Here is a 20585-nt window from a genome sequence, read left to right as displayed (position 1 = left end):
CACCTGTTGTCACTTTAATTCGCACCAATACAGGTGACATTAGTTCACTATCGCTTATGCTTCCTAACTGGACAGATTGACATCCCTTAAGTTTAACTGACTTGGTGTTCTACTGTGATGATTATGTGTTCCCTTAAAAAAAAATTGATCAGTGTATATAACTATGAATATCCTTACAATTGACTTGGATACCAGAAATGCGATTTGGTATGTTATGGAAACTGTGACCAGGTTAACTAGTAAAACAAAACTTGAAGTAGCATTAACTCTTCATTGTCTCTGACAGTAAACAAAAGAGAAAGGCCATGGTGGATGAACTGAAGAACCTAAATCTGGATAAATCTGAGGTGGGGCTGCTTAGATGCCTGCTAATCGGACCAGTAGGAGCAGGAAAGTCCAGCTTCATTGATTCAGTCAACAACATCTTCCAAGGTCGTATAACACAAAGTGCCCTGGTAGCATCAAATTCTCAAAAAAGCTTCACCAAGACAGTAAGTTGCTTTAAATTTGTAGTGTGGTGCTACTCATCACAAAACATTACTTTTGATAAAACATGGAGCCCTGGCATAGTTTTGCTAATTTTTGTGTATTTCTGTTTGAATTATTTTTTTCTCCAGTACAAAACACATTACATAAGAAATGGAGCAAACCATCTTCCTTTTGCAATTAATGATATCATGGGCCTGGAGAATGAAGATGAATGTGGGATACATCCTGATGATATCATGAAAGCACTCCAGGGGCATCTAAATGAGGGCTACGTGGTAAACCAGGACACCCAAATTAATACACATGCAAATAATAGTAGAACTTCAAGAACCGTGTCAGCAGTCTTGCTTTTTACTAACACCAGTCGAATATTGTTTATACTATGACAAATTTTGCAAAACAAAAAAGTAATAGATACAAACAGACCAGTGTTCTCTTTTCTTGGGACAGTTCAATCCTTCTTCAGCAATAACCACTGAAAATCAGTATTACATTAAGGAACCCAAGTCAAGTGACAAGGTTCACTGTCTAGTGAATGTAATGCCAGCAGACAAAATACAGCTCATGTCAGAGAAAGTCTTAACCAAAATGAAGATGATCAGGGGAAAAGCCAGTGAACTGGGTGAGTGAGCTGTTCCAACCCCCTTTATGTTTCTCTGTGTCTTCTGATATCACACTGTGTTTATAAAGTGATCAGTACCTTGCGGGACACTGTTATGTTTATCTTGCCCTCTTATTCAATCATCTCTATAACAGGAATCCCTCAAGTTGTTGTCATGACCATGACAGACAAGGCTTGTCCACTGGTGAACAATGATCTGAAGAAAATCTACACCAGCATGGAGATCAAAAAGAAGGTGTCATGCATAACATGATATGCCATTCTAAATTAAAATCAAATATTGTGGTCGTTTAGAGCTAATCCCATTTGACTTCAGGAAAAGGAAATATTCTGGTTACTTAGATAAAGCAAACTCACTAAGAAATTGCTAAATTCTTGCTCATGTTATGCAAAGCAACAGTCATGTAAACCAACCATTTTCTGATCGTTAAGGTAAGGCAAACACCCCTAAAAACTCAGGTAAAGCTACAATCCTGCTAAGTCAGGAAAAGCAAAAACGCTACTCAATAATAAGTAAAATGTATGTCAAACGTTTTCCAGATGCAGATGTGCAGTAATGAGCTGGGTGTTCCAGTGAACTGCATCCTGCCAGTGAAGAACTACCATGAGGAGGGCGGGCTGGATAACGACATGGACATCCTGATACTGAACGCCTTTTCTCAGATTGTACACCATAGCAATGACTACCTCTGGGACTGCCGACAAAATCCTCGTCCCTCAGGACCTTCATAGGTTTCACACCACCTAAATAAAATATAAAGAGATTAACAAGCCTTGCAGTATACTCCCATATATGTATAACCTGTCAAATTAGTCTTTATGGGGCTTTCAGTTAGCTGGCATGAACTATCAAATTAATTGGTAGCTTCCGCATTCTGTTGGAGAGTTAGAACGTTTTGGATGATTAAGATATAAAAAAATATATGTACTCGTGCTTTGAGCATTGTGTGCTGTAGAAATTGTATTGTGTATTCCTTTAATGTTTCTCTTTTTTAAGTTCACCATATTTGGTTAACCCAGGTAGGAGATATTACAACCACAACACTGACCCCACTTCCCTGATCTGATTTACTGTATCCAGCACAAACATGACAATATATTGAAAACAGGGACACTTTACGTTTGCCACAGAATGTGTCAGCCAATCAGGAGGTAAACTCTGTGCCTAGTCCAGACCTCTTGTTTTAGAATGGAACTATTAGAGCTTAGTGGGAAAACACTTGCCGCTCAAACACAAGGCCCCTCTCTTTGGCAAGCTGTTCTCTTCACTTCTGGTCTTCAACCCTGTTTACAATTAGTCTCTGCTCTAATTCGTGGTCTGAGTTAAATACCTGAACCCTGTGTGGACACAGTGGAATGGAAAATGACATCTCTTGTTCCAGAACATGGGGAACAGACCCATTGCCAGAATCTTGTTCAGAGGCGGAGAATATTTTGAGAATAACAAACCATCATTGGACAGTTAGTTTTTATAGCTACAGTAATACTGGACTGGTAAAAGTCTTGTCTAAGTCCACATCGACCTCAGATAAAACAACAAATCTGCCACTGAAAAGGACCAAACTGCTTAGAAAGATCTCCCAGGCTGCAACCCACTCAACCTGAGCAGAGGAATTACATAAGCAATATCAATATGGTTTATTCATTTCTATTCGCCCATTGGCATTTTTATGTTTTAGGCTGTAAGTCTGAGTGTATTTCTGTATGAAATACCTGCATCCTTGTTGTAGAATAACCATGCTTCTTTCATTAGTCAACACCTTTGATAGTGATGATAAACTTTTCTTTCTCTTCCTCTTTCTGATGTATAAAATGCTAAGAGTGTTACCTATAACTATCCAATAAACTGCATTGATTTCACTTCAATCTTTATGTTCACCATGTCTCCCTATTCATCTTTTCTTGTTATAAAAAGTATACAGTGTCTGAGAAATTAAATCAAACTTTGAAATAACTAAGCTTTTTCTATGAAGACTGTTGCCTGCTAACGAATAACCAGCGGCTGGGGCACTGCTGACAAGTGATATATATGTGATCAATATGACATTTTCATAATTAGTAACAACATTTATTAATTTCTATCTACATATCAGAGGCTTTCTCTACACCTCGCCAGGTGACTGATGTTGGGGAGTAATGGATTACAAAAAAACTGTAATGGTGTTAATCGTTTAAAATGATTGTAGTTCCTTATTCACCAAGTCTAGAATTTTTGCCAAACAGCAAGCTTAGAGGTGGGCCGGTTATTATCCAATTCAATGCCATCATCTCCCTTGTGGAGTGGTAAAACAAATCCGTTTCCTGCGACTAGTGTTTGATTGAAGATGTTCGTCTTTGTACTGGCAATGACTGGAGTAGCACACATCTACAATTGGAAGCTTGTAGATCATGAGCAATAATTCACACACATGGCTATCCACAGCATAGAATATTTGGCAATGGCGGCCACCCAAGTCTTTTTGGTAGGTAATTAAATACAACCACATATATTATCACTGGTAGTGGTCTTTCAGCCTTCTTGACCTTGGCCATGTTGCTGAGCAGTTTGTTGGCACACAAAATTGTACAGCCAGTTGTCATTTGTTCAGCAACCAGAGAGGGAAAACAAATATGCAGCAGAGTGATATCAATACTAGACACTTCCGCCCTATGTGCATTGGTTAACAGAAGAGACTTTTACAGGAAATTGTGTGGCAAAACCTTTTCTCCACAAGGGAAACGCTATGCTTTGTCTTTTAGAACCTGACCTGTTGGGGGAAATGAATACCATATAATGTTTTAAAATGTATTTCTGTTTTCTGTGATGTCTATGAAGTGTAATATTGGGATTCAAACTTAACATAATAAAAATAGTCTTTCAGGTATGGTACAGGATTCTTAATTATTTAAAGTCTAAATTAATGTGTTTACAAGTATGTACCCTTGCTTCAAATGTTATTTGTTTAGTGACTGTTTTATGATTTGTTTGAACAACACAGAAGGCACGCGTAAGTATTTTGAGTATGCAGAGTGAAGTTTTGAATATTGCTACAGAGTAAAACCTTTACTTCCTGTTGTGGTTCTGCTCAATAACATGACAGCCTACTGTACTGCTGTGGTGTTATAGTGAATTTTCTTCACAGCAGTAAAGAAATGAGAGTTTGGAAATGCATATCCACTTCCTACCAGTGCACAATGTCTGATGGCTATATAGTCTAATATACAAGAACGATATGAAAAATATAATTCTGTCAATGTGTTAAAGGTCAGAGAACACAAACATGACAGGAAATAAAACAATCTCCACTATATTGAAGCCGTTTAAATCCAAAGGAGCTGTTATGAACCTGCCGTTAAGAGGATGCATGTATTTCCGTGTAAGATCAAGCTGATGAACAATGTCGGGTTGCTCATTTTTACCAAGGGTTGCCAAAACTTTGCAGGGCAGTGTATCTAAAAATGAAAGTGAAGGTAATTGGGGTGGCAGGAGCGAGCAGCTGTGGTCTCTAGTTTCACTTTTCACTTTAAATATATGAAGAAAACGCTGAATCTTAGACTGAGAACGTACAAGGTTAGTCTGTAATTTCAATTTTTGAGTGTGATAATAGGTTTGACCAAGTCTGCCCTCCGTTGTCTGGTTCTGTGGCCAACAATTTTTATAACAAATTTTGACCTGAATGTGAGACAGATTAAAAAGAGAGGACATTCTTCAACACTGCTGAAGAGTAGAACATTGACAATTGACTAGTTGTGATTTGTGGTGGTTTTACTTAATCATCACCTTACAGCTTTGGAGAATGTTTTTTACAGCAGTATATTCAGTAAACTGGTTCTAACTTGAGTGGCTTCCTATGTTTTCTATGCATTCACCTCAACTTTAGTCCCTTCTAGCCCTGATCTTGTTGACCATAAATACATCAAGTAAAATGTATTTACTATTACTGAGTTGTTTGGTTGTCCCACCAAGCTTATGTAATTTGATCTGGACAAGAGCATCTGCTGAATAGTTAAAATAAAATGCAAGAGTAGAAATGCGGAATCAGTACATTAACATGTTACCAAAATAACAGGAGATCAGTGGTGACTATACAGTAAACACAGTGCCAATTGATCTATTTTTACTTTGTATTCCAGCACATCATTCCCACACTGTACATTATTTTACAGATGATGAACAGATTAACAAATTTACATTGAACCAAATTACTAAAAAGTTGGGACGTGGCATAAAATGTAAATAAAAACTGAATGCAATGATGTGTAAATCATTTAATCCCTATGTTAAATAGAAAATAGTAGAAAGACACCATATCAAATGCTGAAACTGCTAATTCTTATAGTTTTTGGAAAAAATATTCCTCATTTTGAATTGGATGCCAGCAACATGTTTCAAGAAAGTTGGGACAGGGGCATGTTCCCCACTGTGTTGCGTCACCTCTTCTTTTAACAACGCTCTGTAAGCATTTGGGAAGTGAGGAGACCAATTGCTGAAGTTTTGAAAGTGAAATGTTTTCATTATGATTTGCACATCGTAGCATCGTGTTTTATTTTATTTATCCCAACTTTTTTAGAAACAGGGTTGTAAAAATGGTATAAACAATTTATAACAGTCTCTTCGTCTCTTCTCCTGCCGCCCAAACTCCGACACCGGTACAACCACCACTTCCCATTCACCCTGAACGCAGCACATCCTCCCGGTCCCAATTCTAGAACACCTTTTCCCAATTGTGCCCAGTGCATTTAAGCCTGCCTGTTTCCTTCTCTCCTAGTGAGGTATTGTTTGTGATACTGAGCCCGGTTCTTCCTATTCTCGAGTAATTACTGCACTGACCTGTTTTACCTATCCCGACTTTGTTACCTGCCTCCTGATTCTATACTGTTGCCCATCGGATTTCCTGACGCCTGACCTTTCTCTGCCTGCCTCCCCTTTACCCCTCTCGGATTCTGGATTGTACTGCTGCCTTCTGGTGACGTGTACCAACCTCTGCCTGCCTGTACTCTGTTTTACTGCCTTGCTGATTAAAGTTAGGCCTCTGGCTTCTCTCTTCCTGGATCTGAGTCGTATTCGTTACAAGGAACTGTACATTCCTGCAGTGCGTACATGACTCCATAATAACATAAATCTTTCTCCCCAACAGAAATGTAAACATGAGTGGGGGACCTTCAGCACAAAAGGGTAAGACATCTATTACCTATCTGTACAATACAGTCAAATGCTGTTATGAAAATTGGGTGTGAATCCAAATCGCACATCAATGTATTGGTCCCTGTTCACCTGAATTAATCTATTTTACAAAATGCAGTGAAAAAATACCAAGACATTTTAATATATCACAGAGTGAACCTCAAAAGCATGTGCACACAGGGGTGTAGAATTATGGGGGGACAGGGGGTCATGACCCCCCCCCCCAATATAACAGACAGATCAATGTGATAGCAATATATTTTTATAACTCTGGAGGTTTTATCTAAGGTTCTTATTACAGGCACAGAAATTAGGCAAAAGCTAGCTCTCTGGCAGAAGTGCACCTGTCACATACAGTCAAACTGCACATTTGTAATGGTGTAATGGTTAACTTTAGTGTATATCTGGGAATCCTCAACAGTCCCACTGCCCTATGCACTTTTTTGGAGTGCTGAGTCATTTGCATTGTCATTTGTTGTTAATTAAGCTTTGAAAGAGGAGCTACATATTGATTTGGGATTGAGCATTAATTTGACTTGAAATGGTGGCGGGTGATTTGGAATCAAAATTTGGTTTCACAACAGAGAAGAGATTCCACACCAGGGTTACACAGTCCAGCTTTGTCGTTGGTGATGAATGGTAGCGAAGTGTCCGCAGCGCGTGACCTTGGCAAGTATATCTTTACCTATAGGAGCTACCGGGCTTGCCTGTGTGCATTCTGAAAAATTTTACCTCAGTGCAGCACATCATATAAAACAGAAGATCATACAAAATAACAGCAGCAGTAGGCTTCACTGATCAAAGACGGCACACTCCTCTGGAAGCACAATGAAAGTGCCTGTTTTGCTATTAATGGACAATGAAAATAAATCTTTATTACATTATTTTATTCTGATGTGACTGAGTCATTAAAATGTACTCCCATATTATTTAAATCAAACTGATGCATAGGCCCCTCTTAGAGTAGTTATGAACCCTTATTTTACCGGGTATGTTGACAGAAAATGTAGTGCGGTCTTGTCTCTTGCAACAAAGTTACAGGGGAGATCAGAAAGCATAAGGAGGACAAACACCGGCGTTATGTACACATGGAAGACTGATCCTGAGGTCTGACTGTGATAACCACAGAAACACGCAAAATAAAATTACAAAAAACACGTTTATAGAGGTCAAGCACGGGCCCCCACCCTCTGCGGGCCCTAGAGCAACCGCACCCCCCATAGCAACACCGGGGGGGGACAAATGTTTTTGCATGTTTTGGAATGTGATGGCCAACAAGCTCATATAGGTGTGATGGTCGGGTGTCCACATACTTTTGGCCATATGCTGTATGTGCACTGATGGACACATCTCATTGATTCTGCTACAACGAACACGTAAAATGCAGCCATCTTCCATTTAATATTACTTAGTTAACGTATTGTCTATGATGAGTGCTCTTAGTGAAGAGCTACAACAGTCCTCTGTATTTGAATGTGTGTGGCTGATATGTGATCTACTTGTACATTTTGCATGTACTGTACTTAAATTTCACCTCACCTCCCAAGCTCCACCGCTCTCTTGCATGACTACACTGGTTGATTCAACAGCCTTCTGGTTGTGCTTATCAATATGAATATTCAAGATATGGGCTACACATAACGGATTTTATTTAAGTTATCCACTTTTAAAGACAACATTTCACCTCAGCTCCACAGTTGACCTTTTCTCAAAACAATGATCAATTATCACAATTAAAGGTTGGATTAATATGGCCTTTTGAGTGTTAAATCAAGCTGATAAACCACAATGACATTTTGTCAGAGCCAATTTTGTTCATATTTACCTTTGCACTTCATATGTACACTCCATGTACAGGTGCTGGTCAGAACACTTTTATATCATCAAAATGTTGATTTATTTCAGTAATTCCATTCAAAAAGTGAAACTTGTATAATGTATACATTCATTCCACACAGACTGATTATATTTCAAGTGTTTTTTTCCCAGTTAATTTTGATGATTATCACTGACAACTAATGAAAACCCCACATTCAGTATCTCAGAAAGGTTCAATATTGAAGATACCTGGTGCCACACTCTAATCAGCTAATTAACCCAAAACACCTGCAAAGGCCTTTAAATGGTCTCTCAGTCTAGTTCTGTAGGCTACACAATCATGGGGAAGACTGCTGACTTGACAGCTTGTCCAAAAGACGACCATTGACACCTTGCACAAGGAGGGCAAGACACAAAAGGTCATTGCTAAAGAGGCTGGCGGTTCACAGAGCTTTGTGTCCAAGCACATTAATAGAGAGGCGAAGGGAAGGAAAAGATGTGGTAGAAAAAAGTGTACAAGCAATAGGGATAACCGCACCCTGGAGAGGACTGTGAAACAAAACCTATTGTTCTATGCTCAGTCCACCATTCCTATTTGTTCGTATTTCTTTTGCACCAACAGACCAGCACATATTCCTAGTTTGTTGTTAAACTTGACCATAAAACTCTTTCTGATTCTGATAATGAATCAAGACTGATCCTTGATTAATCTTTCTTTGGGTTCATCAATGAAAATACCAGGCTAAAAAAGCTGATTTTAAACACATAGTAATTCTATCATATGAAATTCTGGAAATGCTGGAATACAGAGTGAAAAAATAAATAATTTGTCACTGTCCAAGTATATTTTTCTTGTTTTCTTCAAATATGTGGCAATTTGGGTTCCATGTCTGTCACCAGAATTTCATACCGAATGGAGGAAAATGGACTGGAGGTGAGTAATTTTCTGACTGACCAAATATGGAGGATGAAAGAGCAAGTGCAAATAGGATTCATTCATATTACTATCAGCTGTTGAATTGTGTACTGTAGATAGCGTGTTATGATAAATATCTGATATCAGTTTCCTCACCATCATGTATGTCCCGCTGTTATCTTGAAAATTCCCCTTTTTTACATCATGATGTACAGTCCAGGGCCACAGTTTCATGTCAAAAATGTTATAAATTGATATGCACTTTAATGAGTGAAATAAGTATTTGATCCCCTCTCAATCAGAAAGATTTCTGGCTCCCAGGTTTCTTTTATACAGGTAACAAGCTGAGATTAGTAGCACACTCTTAAAGGGAGTGCACCTAATCTCAGCTTGTTACCTGTATAAAAGACACCTGCCCACAGAAGCAATCAACCAATCAGATTCCAAATTCTCCACCATGGCCAAGACCAAAAATCTGTCCAAGGATGTCAGGGACAAGACTGTAGACCTACACAATTCTGGAATGAGCTACAAGACCATCACCAAGTAGCTTTGTGACAAGGTAACTACAGTTGGTGCGATTAGTCACGTATGGAAGAAAAACAAAAGAACTGTCAATCTCCCTCTGTCTGGGGCACCATGCAAGATCTCACCTTGTGGAGTTGCAATGATCATGAGAACGGTGAGGAATCAGCCCAGAACTACATGGGAGGATCTTGTCAATGATCTCAAGGCAGCTGGGACCATAGTCACCAAGAAAACAATTGGTAACACACAACGCCGTGAACGACTGAAATCCTGCAGCGCCCACAAGGTCCCCCTGCTCAAGAAAGCACATGTACAGGCCCGTCTGAAGTTTGCCAATGAACATCTGAATGATTCAGAAGAGAACTGGGTGAAAGTGTTGTGGTCAGATGAGACCAAAATCAAGCTTTTTGGCATCAACTCAACTCGCCGTGTTTGGAGGAGGAATGATGCCTATGACCCCAAGAACACCATCCCCACCGTCAAACATGGAGGTGGAAACATTATGCTTTGGGGGTGTTTTTCTGCTAAAGAGACAGGACAACATCCCAGCATCAAAGGGATGATGGACGGGGCCACGTACCTTCAAATCTTGGTTGAGAACCTCCTTCCCTCAGCCAGGGCATTGAAAATGAGTTGTGGATGGGTATTCCAGCATGCCAATGACCCAAAACACATGGCCAAGGCAACAAACGAGTGGCTCAAGAAGAAGCACATTAAGGTCCTGGAGTGGCCTAGCCAGTCTCCAGACCTTGATCCCATAGAAAATCTGTGGAGAGAGCTGAAGGTTTGAGTTGCCAAACGTTAGCCTCGAAACCTTAATGACTTGGAAAAGATCTGCGAAGAGGAGTGGGACAAAATCCCTCCTGAGATGTGTGCAAACCTGGTGGCCAACTACAAAAAACATCTGACCTCTGTGATTGCCAGCAAGAGTTTTGCCACCAAGCAAAACCCTTAGTTATGTTTTGCAGAGGAGTCGAATACTTATTTCACTCATTAAAATGCAAATTAATTTATAAAATTTTTGACATGCGTTTTACTGGAGTTTTTTGTTGTTATTCTGTCTCTTACTGTTCAAATAAACCTACCATAAAAATTATAGACTGATCATTTCTTTGTCAGTGTGCAAACATACAAAATCAGCAGGGGATCAAATCATTTTTAAACTCACTATAACTTAACCAGTTACACTATATTATTACGCTGTAAAAATGGGTTGTTACCCTCAGTTACAATACTTGTTAGCAGAGGTGGGGGACTCGAGTCACATGACTTGACTACAATTTTCAGGACTTGTGACTTGCTTGATTAAAGTATGAAAATGACTTGACTTGACTTTGACTTGAGAACAAGTTACTTGTGACTTGACTTGACTTGAAGTGTAAGACTCGACAATGACTTGAACTTATAATAAACAAACAGCAATAACATTATTTTATATGTTGTGACATCAGCACCACTAATCAGCGTATGTGCCTTTAAAGGTCCCATGACATGCTACTTTTTGTAGGCTTTAATATAGGCCATAGTGGTCCCTAGTACTGTATCTGAAATCTTTTTTCAAAAATTCAGCCTTGCTGCAGAATTATAGCCACTACAATACAGTCACAGAATGAGCTTCCTTCAAACGGCCCGTATTGGTGTCTGTGACTTTAAATTTTAATGAGGATGAAAAAGGCGGGGCAAGGTGGTGGGTGGGCGTGGCCTTTACTATCTTGCGGCAAAGGTAACGTACCGGTATGTCTGGATCATATTGCAATGGCACGAAGACACATTGAAGCATTTCAGTTTGACCCAGAATCCGATCCAGATGGAGAAGCAACGGATGAAGAAGTTGCAACTCAGCGCCTCCAGAAGGATGTTTCCGAATGGTTAGTTAAAAATATTATGTCTATATGATACTTTGTTAGGATGTCTGATTATCATGTAAGTTAAAGCTAAAGCTAATCTGCTTTTGCCTTTTCATGTTTCTCTGATTTGTGATGATTTTAAAGCTGTGTTAGCATTTTTAAATGTAAAAATTCTCCCTTCATATCATGAAGTCACGTTACACAAGATATATAAAGCCTATATATTTATGTGCGCGCAGGAGTAAATAATTTTGTTGTGTAACATTATGTACATAGTTGTCGGTGAAATGTTTGCCACAGACATGCAAAACTTTGGGAAGCTGTGTCGGCGCTTTTCCGGAGAAAATGAAATCATTCCACTGGTTCTTCTGTGGCATGTATGAAGGAAGTAAAAAAAGGCTTAGTTGCTCATCTCTACATCCTATTACTGAGCAATTATTGTGTTTCCTTTGCTCAAAAGCCATGATGCCCCTCCTCGTCCCGTAGACAAATTGAAGTCGCGCTCACACACATGTGTGCCTCACACCTGGCTCTATTTAAATTCTTTCTCTGGGCGGGCAAAGCAGAAAAAGGGGAGTTACCATGGGAGTTAACAATTTCTCCTTGCGACGTCACAAAGAGACGGGTCCAGATCAGCCTGTTTGATTCTCCATTTTCTCCAAGTCAGAGAAAGATAGAAAATGCTCAATTTACACCGAATGGAATTTTTTGAAAATTTGGGACCATATATAGGCTAGGTGAACTCATATTAATGTTAAAAAAACCTCACAAAATGAAAATTTCATGTCAGGGGACCTTTAACGCTGCACAATTCAAACCGCGCCAAACATGGCAGACTGTAACGTTAGTGTAGCTCCACAAATAGTATCGTTTGGATACAAAGACTTTGAACTGGACCGTGTGAATAAAAAAAGATTTGCCAGATGCAAAATATGCAACAATGTCAAATTTCATTCGTTATTTTAAGAACCACAAGGAAAGGTAAGAAAGTAGTCTCTTTATATTCAGTTTCACTAATATCTATAACGATTAAGTTACTAATGTAATGAATTAATCTTTTGTTTGTCATAATTCGGCCTTGGTTGCATATTATGTTTGTTTTTTTTTCTTGTTAGAAATGTGACCATTATCATTACTGAATACGTCTGGTAAATAGATGTAATGGAATTTGACTATAACAGTGGCATTGCCTGAATTTTAATGTGGATGGGCATCTTAAAATGAGCGGGCATGTATATTATTACACGTAGGCTATAATGTCTGTATTATTTTTCAAGTGTTTGTGGACTGCGTGTGGAAACCAAAAAGCATTGTGCTTGCACCATAACAGTTAACTTTACTGCATGAAAGGCTAACATGGAGGCGCCGATGTGATTACTAGCACCTAAACATTTCGAAGAGGTTTTTTTTTTTACTCATACAGACAAGAATAATTACAGCGTAATTACATATTAGGCAGTTTTTCAGTCACAATAATTAGTTTATAAGGTTGTTATTATTAGCCCTTATTACATGGATTGGCTGAATTCCAGTGCAGAATGCGTGTTATTTCTTGATAACAGACCGTTGCCATGAAAAAGATAATACAGCGAGGCGGTTGTTATAGCGAATACAATCCCTTCAGGCTGATTCAAGATCCCTCCGCTTCGTCCCCCCAAAAAATTGTACCGCGGAGGAGAAAAATATTTGATTTTGAATTCGAGCTTCGCACCGAGCGCACGTCAGAAACAGAGGACAGTGTGTGTGTGTGTGTTCATCTCTTTAGTACTGTGACTTGACTTGACTTGAAACTTATAAGGACTCGACTTGACTTGCTTAGGGTGAACCCTTGACTTGACTTGCTTGATTTATCTGAACTGTGACTTGAGACTTGACTCGAGACTTGATGGTTTAGACTTGAGACTTGCTTGGACTTGACCATGTGTGACTTGTCCCCATCTCTGCTTGTTAGTGTAATTACAAGTGTAAGTACACTGTAATAAGGACACCTTCAAATGAAGTATTACCGAAAGCACTTTTTAAACAATGTTAACAAGACCAGAAGAAACACGACCTTTTCATTGTCTCTGACAGTAAAGAAAAAAGAAATGCCATGGTAAATGAACTGAAGAACATGAAGCTGAATAATCCTGACATGGAGCAGCTGAGATGCCTGCTAATTGGACCAATAGGAGCAGGAAAGTCCAGCTTCATCAACTCAGTGAAATCCGTCTTCCAAGGATACATGGCACATGGTGCCCTGGCAGCAGCCCTTTCTAGCAAAGGCTTCACCAATACAGTAAGTTACTGTAAACTAGGGAAAAAAAACATTTACATTGATATGGATCCTTGTTAAAACTACTATTTGTTTAAATATTTTCTCCAGTACAAAACATGCTACATAAGAAATGGAACAAACCGTCTGCCCTTTGCATTAAGTGATGTCATGGGTCTGGAACCATCAGAAGGATATGGGATACATCCTGATGACATCATTAATGCTTTGAAGGGCCACTTGCCAAATGGCTATAAGGTAAACCAGAAAACACAAGGTCATTCCCACTATACAGTGCCATTTGGACCTCAAAATGACATTTTGACCTCAACATTTTTCATATATGCTTTGAGAATAAGAACAACATGGTCATGTGATTCCCGGGTAAGAATAGCCACACGGCAGCTAATCGGCTGTTTACACCCACCCAAATAAATGACGTAATTTGTGACGGATAGCTACGTGTATTAACGGCTGCATAACGTAAGTTGATAGCTACGTACATCAACGGCAGCAGACGCCAAAGGATACTAGTCAATAATTTCTGGCAGTATGGTATATCTGACTACAGTCAATATGTTCATAAAAATCTGACCAAACTTTGCTTTATTTTTTGTCAGAAAAAACAGATTTCCCTTAAGGGGGGGCGTTTAACCCCAAGTTAACCTGTAGTCCACACAAGGCTGTAAGCGGTTGTAATCAACAAAATGCAGCCTAAAGTTATTCTGAATTGTAAAACATGTAAATATAAATCCTACTTATTACACAGCACTATAAGCAAGTAATGAGCTGCTGTGTTATTTTGAAAGTATGTTTAAAACATATAGGGGTTCCAGAGCCAAAGCCTAGCCAGAACTAAGAGGTCCTAATTTTGATTCCGTATGCCACTGATCTGTAAAATTTGACTCACAAATATGCAATGCTAATCACAAATACTGTATATTTGTGACTCGCTACTGACAAGTATACAACATTTTGATAGAAATCTAACTCCATACAACCCCGCCTAACATAGCAGGCTACAAATAGATTCTGCCTGTTATTGTGGTATGTGAGGCGAGAAAGGTATAGTTTGACCTGGTTTCTTATTTGGGTAAAATTCTGCTTACCCTGAGTTGTTCTTTAAGGCCCATGGATTCATTTTTCACAACAAGCCATTATACACCTCAGTCCCAGCCTGGAATTAGCATTGATGAAAATGCAAACAATTCCCTTTCAACATCAATATTTTTGTGTTTTTAATGTTAAGGTGTGACGTCCTCCCCCGCGTGGACCCGCTTCCGCGCTCCACCGCTCTTGAACGCACCCCTCGCTCCACCGCTCTTGAACGCACCCCTCGCTCCACCGCTCTTGAACGCACCCCGCGCTCCACCGCTCTTGAACGCACCCCTCGCTCCACCGCTCTTGAACGCACCCCGCGCTCCACCGCTCTTGAACGCACCCCTCGCTCCACCGCTCTTGAACGCACCCCTCGCTCCACCGCTCTTGAACGCACCCCAGTCATCAGATTCCTAACACCCTCATTCTGAGCACCTGTGTTTCCACCTGTATCTAGTTTATGCCCCTATTAAGTTCTGTTCAGTCCTCCCTAACCTTTGTGAGGTATTGTTTGTCACTCCACCAATCATTACTGAGCCTTCTACTCTCGCTATCGTCTAGTGCTACATTTATATTGATTTCCCGTGTTTTGACCATTGCCTGATCTGCTCCTCGACTCCGTCTCTAGCTCTATGATTTTGAATCGATTCGTATCTCGTTATTCTGACCCTAGCCTTAGCCTTGCCCTACCGGGAGTTCGTCTCCTTGAATAACCGCCTGCTCTGCGATTTGAACTAGCCTCTCCCTTTCCCCATTCATTACATAAGGACATCGGTTGACTATAGGTTGTCATCATACACCCTTACAGCATCCATATTAGGAACATTATCATTCCTCCCCATAAACTCTGTTCTTTCCTCCTCCTCAGTCATCAGCCCTCCCCCTTGTCAATAGTCAGTCCTCCCCTTGTCAATGATCAGCCCTCCTCCAGTCAAACATCAGCAATCCCCTTAGTAAAGTATCAGTCAAAAGTAGACGATTTTTCCCAGCGAGTAAAACGAGCAGGATAAACTGGAACTGTAAACACATGCACACAGTATAGAAGAGGTGCTAGCTTGACTAATAGATCCTCTTAAAAATAATGTTTTTTCGTTTTCATAATCACAAAATGTCCCCTTTATTTAAATACTGTTGTGTACTTGCTTAGCTAGATTCATTATTTTCAGTTAAGCCGTTCTGCTTAAGAATTGACTACGCCACTGAATCTAGCTAAGCAAATACGCAATAGTATTTCAATAAAGGTGACATATTGTGATTATGAAAATGAAAAAACATATTTTTAAGTGGATCTATTAGTCAAGCTAGCACCTCTTCTATATTGAGTGCATGTGTTTACAGTAACATCAAACTTTTTTTGGAACATGTAATTCTTTTTTTCATATTATTATTTGGAACTTCATTCTTCATGATTTTATTTTAGACATGTTGTTGGAAACAAATTCAAAATGGGCACATATTTTTTCAAAAGCAATTACAGTGGATATAAAAAATCTACACACCACTGTTGAAATGCCATTTTTTTTGTGATGTAAAAGAATGAGACAAAGATAAATCATGTCTGAAATGTTTCCACCTTGAATGTGACCTATAACGTGAACAATTCAATTGAAAAATGAAAAATAAAAAACTTACAATAACCTGGTTGCATAAGTTTGCACACCCTCTAATAACAGGAGGTGGCTGTGTTCAGAATTAACTAATCACATTAAAACACATTAAAACTCATGCATCTCAGATCAAAAGCCGCAGAGAGCTTCCAAAGCATCAGAGGGATCTCATTTTTGAAAGATATCAGTCAGGAGAAGAGAGAAAGGAGAATTTTCAAAGCATTAGATATACCATTGCAATATAATGAAGACAGTCATCATCAAGGGGAGAAAATATGGCACAACAGAGACATTACCAAGAACTGGACATCCCTCCAAATTGATGAAAAGACGAGAAGAAAACTGGTCAGGGAGGCTTCCAAGAGGCTTACAGCAACATTAAAGGAACTGCAGGAATATCTGGCAAGTATTGGCTGTGTGCTACATGTGACAATAATCTCCTGTATTCTTCATATGAATGAGCTATAGGGTAGGATGGCAAGACGGAAGCCCTTTCTTACAAAGAAAAACATCCAAGCTCGGCTGAAGTTTGCAAAAACAAACATCAAGTCTCCCAAAAGCATGTGGGAAAATGTGTTATGGTCTGATAAAACCAAGGTTAAACTTTTTGGCCATAATTCCAAAAGGTATGTTTGGTGCAAAAACAACACTGCACATCACCCAAAGAACACCATACCCACATTGAAGCATGGTGGTGGCAGCATCATGCTTTGGGGCTGTTTTTCTTAAGCTGGAACCTTAGTCAGGGTGGAGGGAATTATGAACAGTTCCAAATACCAGGCAACCATCAGGTGTCCGTTAGAAAGCTGAAGATGAAAAGGAAGTTCACTTTTCAGCACGACATTGACCCAAAGCAGATATCCAAAATCCACTAAAGTATGGCTTCACCAGAAGAAGATTAACGTTTTGGAATGGCCCAGCCAGAACCCAGACTTGAATCCAACTGAACATCTGTGGGGTGATCTGAAGACGGCTGTGCACAGGAGATGTCCTCGCATTCTGACAGATTTGGAGCGCTTTTGCAAAGAAGAGTAATATATTGCCACGCCAAGATGTGCCATGGTAATAGACTCCTACCCAAAAAGACTGAGTGCTGTAATAATATCAAAAGGTGCTTCAACAAAGTATTAGTTTAAGGGTATGCATACTTATGCAAGCAGGTTATTTATTTGTATTTTTTCAAAGATTTCAGTTTGTTTTTCAATTGAATTGTTCAAGTTATAGGTCACATTAAAGGTGGAAAAGTTCTGACATGATTTGTCTTTGTCTCATTCTTTTACATCACAAGAACCTGGCATTTTAACAAGGGGGTGTAGACTTTTTATATCCACTGTAAATCTCTGTTTCAACATTTGATATGTTGTCGTTTTACTGTTTTCAAATAAATATAAGGATGAATGATATGCACATCATTGCATTCTGTTTTTATTTGTATTTTACACAGCGTCACAACGTTTTTTTGTGGAGATAGAATTGCTTCTAAATTATTGCAAATGTGCAGATCACAATTTACAAATGTATATTACAATGTGTAAACTAAAAATAGAATTTACAAATGAATGTAACATCCACATAAAAATGTCTCATGATCTACAAATACAAAATACAATCCACAAATAGATTTAAATAAATAAATGTAGTTCCTATTTGTTTGTAACATTAAATTGTATTTCGGATACATTTTGTTATTTTAATGGACAACATTGTTTTCAAAAACAAGGACATTTCTAAGTGACTCCAAACTTTTGAATGATGGTATATATTTTCCTGGGAACAAAAATGGCACCTTATAGTAGGAATGATAAATGTATAAATGCACATGCCAATACTGTAATATTAGACTACAAATACCAAATATTTGTTTTTGCAAGTACTAACTGACCAGTTCTCTCTTTTTTGAGACAGTTTTGTCCTCTGCACCCATTAACTACTGAATGTCTGGAATACAATAAGCATCCCAAGTCAAGTGACAAGGTTCACTGTCTGGTGAATGTGATATCAGCAGACAAAATAGCTCTTATGTCAAGTGAAGTCATAACCAAAATGAAGAAAATCAGGGAAAAAGCCAGTGAACTGGGTAAGTTCAAACAGCCTTTGGCTGACAATGGTTCTTGAATGATCAATACCTTATGGAACAGTGTTACATATATCTGAGGCCTCCTATTCAATCATCTCTACAACAGAAATCCCTCAAGTTGTTGTTATGACCATGCCAGACAAGGCTTGTGACCTGGTGGAAAAAGATGTGAAGAAAATCTACACCAGCATTGTAATCAAAAAGAAAGTAAGTCAAGTTTAGTCACTTTTTAAACTGTGGTTGTTCAGAGCTGGTTAAGCAAAATCCTATCTTGCTCAGCACCTGGGACAAACACATTTTTCGTTGTAATTGTTCAGCAGACTTTGGCATTCAATGCAACTTATCGCAGTAATTAGGGGACATTTTCCTAAAGGAATCAAACTTGGCTGCTCAGGGATTAGATCAACCAACCATTTGGTGACTGGTCTGGTGTTCTAAATGCTAGGCTGCCTCTCCCTCATTTATGCATTTCTGTGGAGGATGCAGACTTAAATGTTTTCGTACAGAAGGTCAAATGAAAGGTAGCCTACATGAGGGTTGAACCTATATATCGCTCATCACCTTTTACAAATATATTTTCCTGAACTTGAAGAGACTGAGTTCTTATCAATAAAATAAAAAGTCTACACACCCCTGTTAAAATGCCAGGTTCATGTGATGTAAAATAATTAAACTAAGATTAATCATGTCAGAACTTTTTCCACCTTTAATGTGACCTATAAAGTGAACAATTCAGTTGAAAAACAAACTGAAATCTTTGAGGGGGAAAAAAATATATATAAAAAACTCAAAATAACCTGGTTGCATAAGTATGCACACCCTTAAACTAATACCTTGTTGAAGTACCTTTTGATTTTATTACAGCACTATTTGGGTAGGAGTCTATTAGCATGGCACATCTTGACGTGGCAATATTTGCCCACTCTTCTTTGCAAAAGCGCTCCAAATCTATCAGATTGCGAGGACATCTCCTGTGCACAGCCGTCTTCAGATCACCCCACAGATGTTCAATTGGATTCAGGTCTGGGCTCTGGCTGGGCCATTCCAAAACGTTAATCTTCTTCTGGTGAAGCCATGCTTTTGTGGATTTGGATGTGTGCTTTGGGTCGTTGTCATGCTGAAAAGTGAACTTCATCTTCAGCTTTCTAACGGACGTCTGAAGGTTTTGTGCCAAAATTGCCTGGTATTTGTAACTGTTTATAATTCCCTCCACCCTGACTAAGGTTCCAGTTGAAGAAAAACAGCCCCAAAGCATGATGCTGCCACCACCATGCTTCGCTGTGGGTATGGTGTTCTTTGGATGATGTGCAGTGTTGTTTTTTTGGTTTTCAATTCAATTGTTCACATTATAGGTCACATTAAAAGTGGAAAAGGTTCTGACATGATTTATCTTTGTCTCATTCTTTTACATCACAAAAACCTGGCATTTTAACAGGGGGGTGTAGACTTTTTATATCCACTGAATATTGTCTTTTCTCCACTATCAGTAAGATAAAAAATTCAGTGGGTTCACATGTTGACAGACCACCTCAACAATTAGCTACTGTCCTTTGAAAAAGAACGGATTGAGTCATTCAATTATGATGTGATTTTGAAATATAAGTTATTTCTATCTCCACTGCTTCTCAGATGCAGACTTGCAGTAATGAGCTGGGTGTTCCAGTGAACTGCATCCTGCCAGTGAAGAACTACCATGAGGAGGTTGGGCTGGATAATGACATGGACATCCTGATACTGAACGCCATTTCTCAGATCATGAACTTTGCCAATGACTGTATATAAAAAATAAAACCACCCAACAATAGAATGACATAACTGCATGAATTTCACACCACTGAGGCAATACATATTTTGGGAAAACTGCAAGGCTTATTTATACCTTAGCATTAACATTTTAAAAGATGCTCTTTACAGTACCTTGAAATTTACAGCATTTACAGAAATATATATATGCCACTTAAATTCCTAGGCGATGTAGTAGCAATCATTCCCTCCTAATCTGAGAGAAGTAATCATGTGTTTGGAACATAATAATCACTGTTTTACTTTTCATCTAATCAGAGAAAATCTAATAGAAAGTATAGTCACCATCAGTAGTGAATGTACACTTGAACAGTTCAATAATAATAAATAAATATACTAAAAGGGAAACCAGGTACTCTTAA

At 38.9% G+C, this 20585-nt stretch overlaps 2 protein-coding genes across 5 annotated transcripts; both read left to right on the top strand.

Annotated features, from left to right (window-relative positions):
* Positions 1-918: 918 nt before the first annotated feature.
* LOC114828722 (interferon-induced protein 44-like) lies at positions 919-2977 on the top strand. The gene is made up of 3 exons (XM_034287163.1): positions 919-1111; positions 1246-1346; positions 1652-2977. The coding sequence occupies exons 1-3, from the start codon at positions 1030-1032 to the stop codon at positions 1841-1843; spliced, it is 375 nt and encodes a 124-aa protein (XP_034143054.1). The 5' UTR covers positions 919-1029; the 3' UTR covers positions 1844-2977.
* An 82-nt stretch (positions 2978-3059) lies between these two features.
* Positions 3060-20549, top strand: LOC105028111 (interferon-induced protein 44). Of its 4 annotated transcripts, none has more exons than XM_034287160.1 (8): positions 3060-3972; positions 6229-6266; positions 8994-9027; positions 13458-13662; positions 13750-13896; positions 18249-18420; positions 18527-18627; positions 20050-20217. In XM_034287160.1, exons 2-8 carry the CDS (start codon positions 6239-6241, stop codon positions 20200-20202), a joined length of 840 nt encoding a protein of 279 aa, XP_034143051.1. In that variant the 5' UTR covers positions 3060-3972; positions 6229-6238; the 3' UTR covers positions 20203-20217. The 4 variants fall into 4 exon arrangements, with proteins under 4 accessions (XP_034143051.1, XP_010898920.1, XP_010898919.3 ...); XM_010900618.4 differs by lacking the exon at positions 3060-3972 and adding an exon at positions 4489-4661; XM_010900617.5 differs by lacking the exons at positions 3060-3972; positions 8994-9027 and adding an exon at positions 4489-4661 and having other exon boundaries at positions 20050-20549.
* The last annotated feature ends 36 nt before the right edge of the window (positions 20550-20585 follow it).

The sequence above is a fragment of the Esox lucius genome, chromosome 17 (genome assembly GCF_011004845.1).
Source record: "Esox lucius isolate fEsoLuc1 chromosome 17, fEsoLuc1.pri, whole genome shotgun sequence".
Taxonomy (NCBI): Eukaryota; Metazoa; Chordata; class Actinopteri; order Esociformes; family Esocidae; genus Esox; species Esox lucius.
This window is presented reverse-complemented; position numbering and strand designations above follow the sequence as displayed.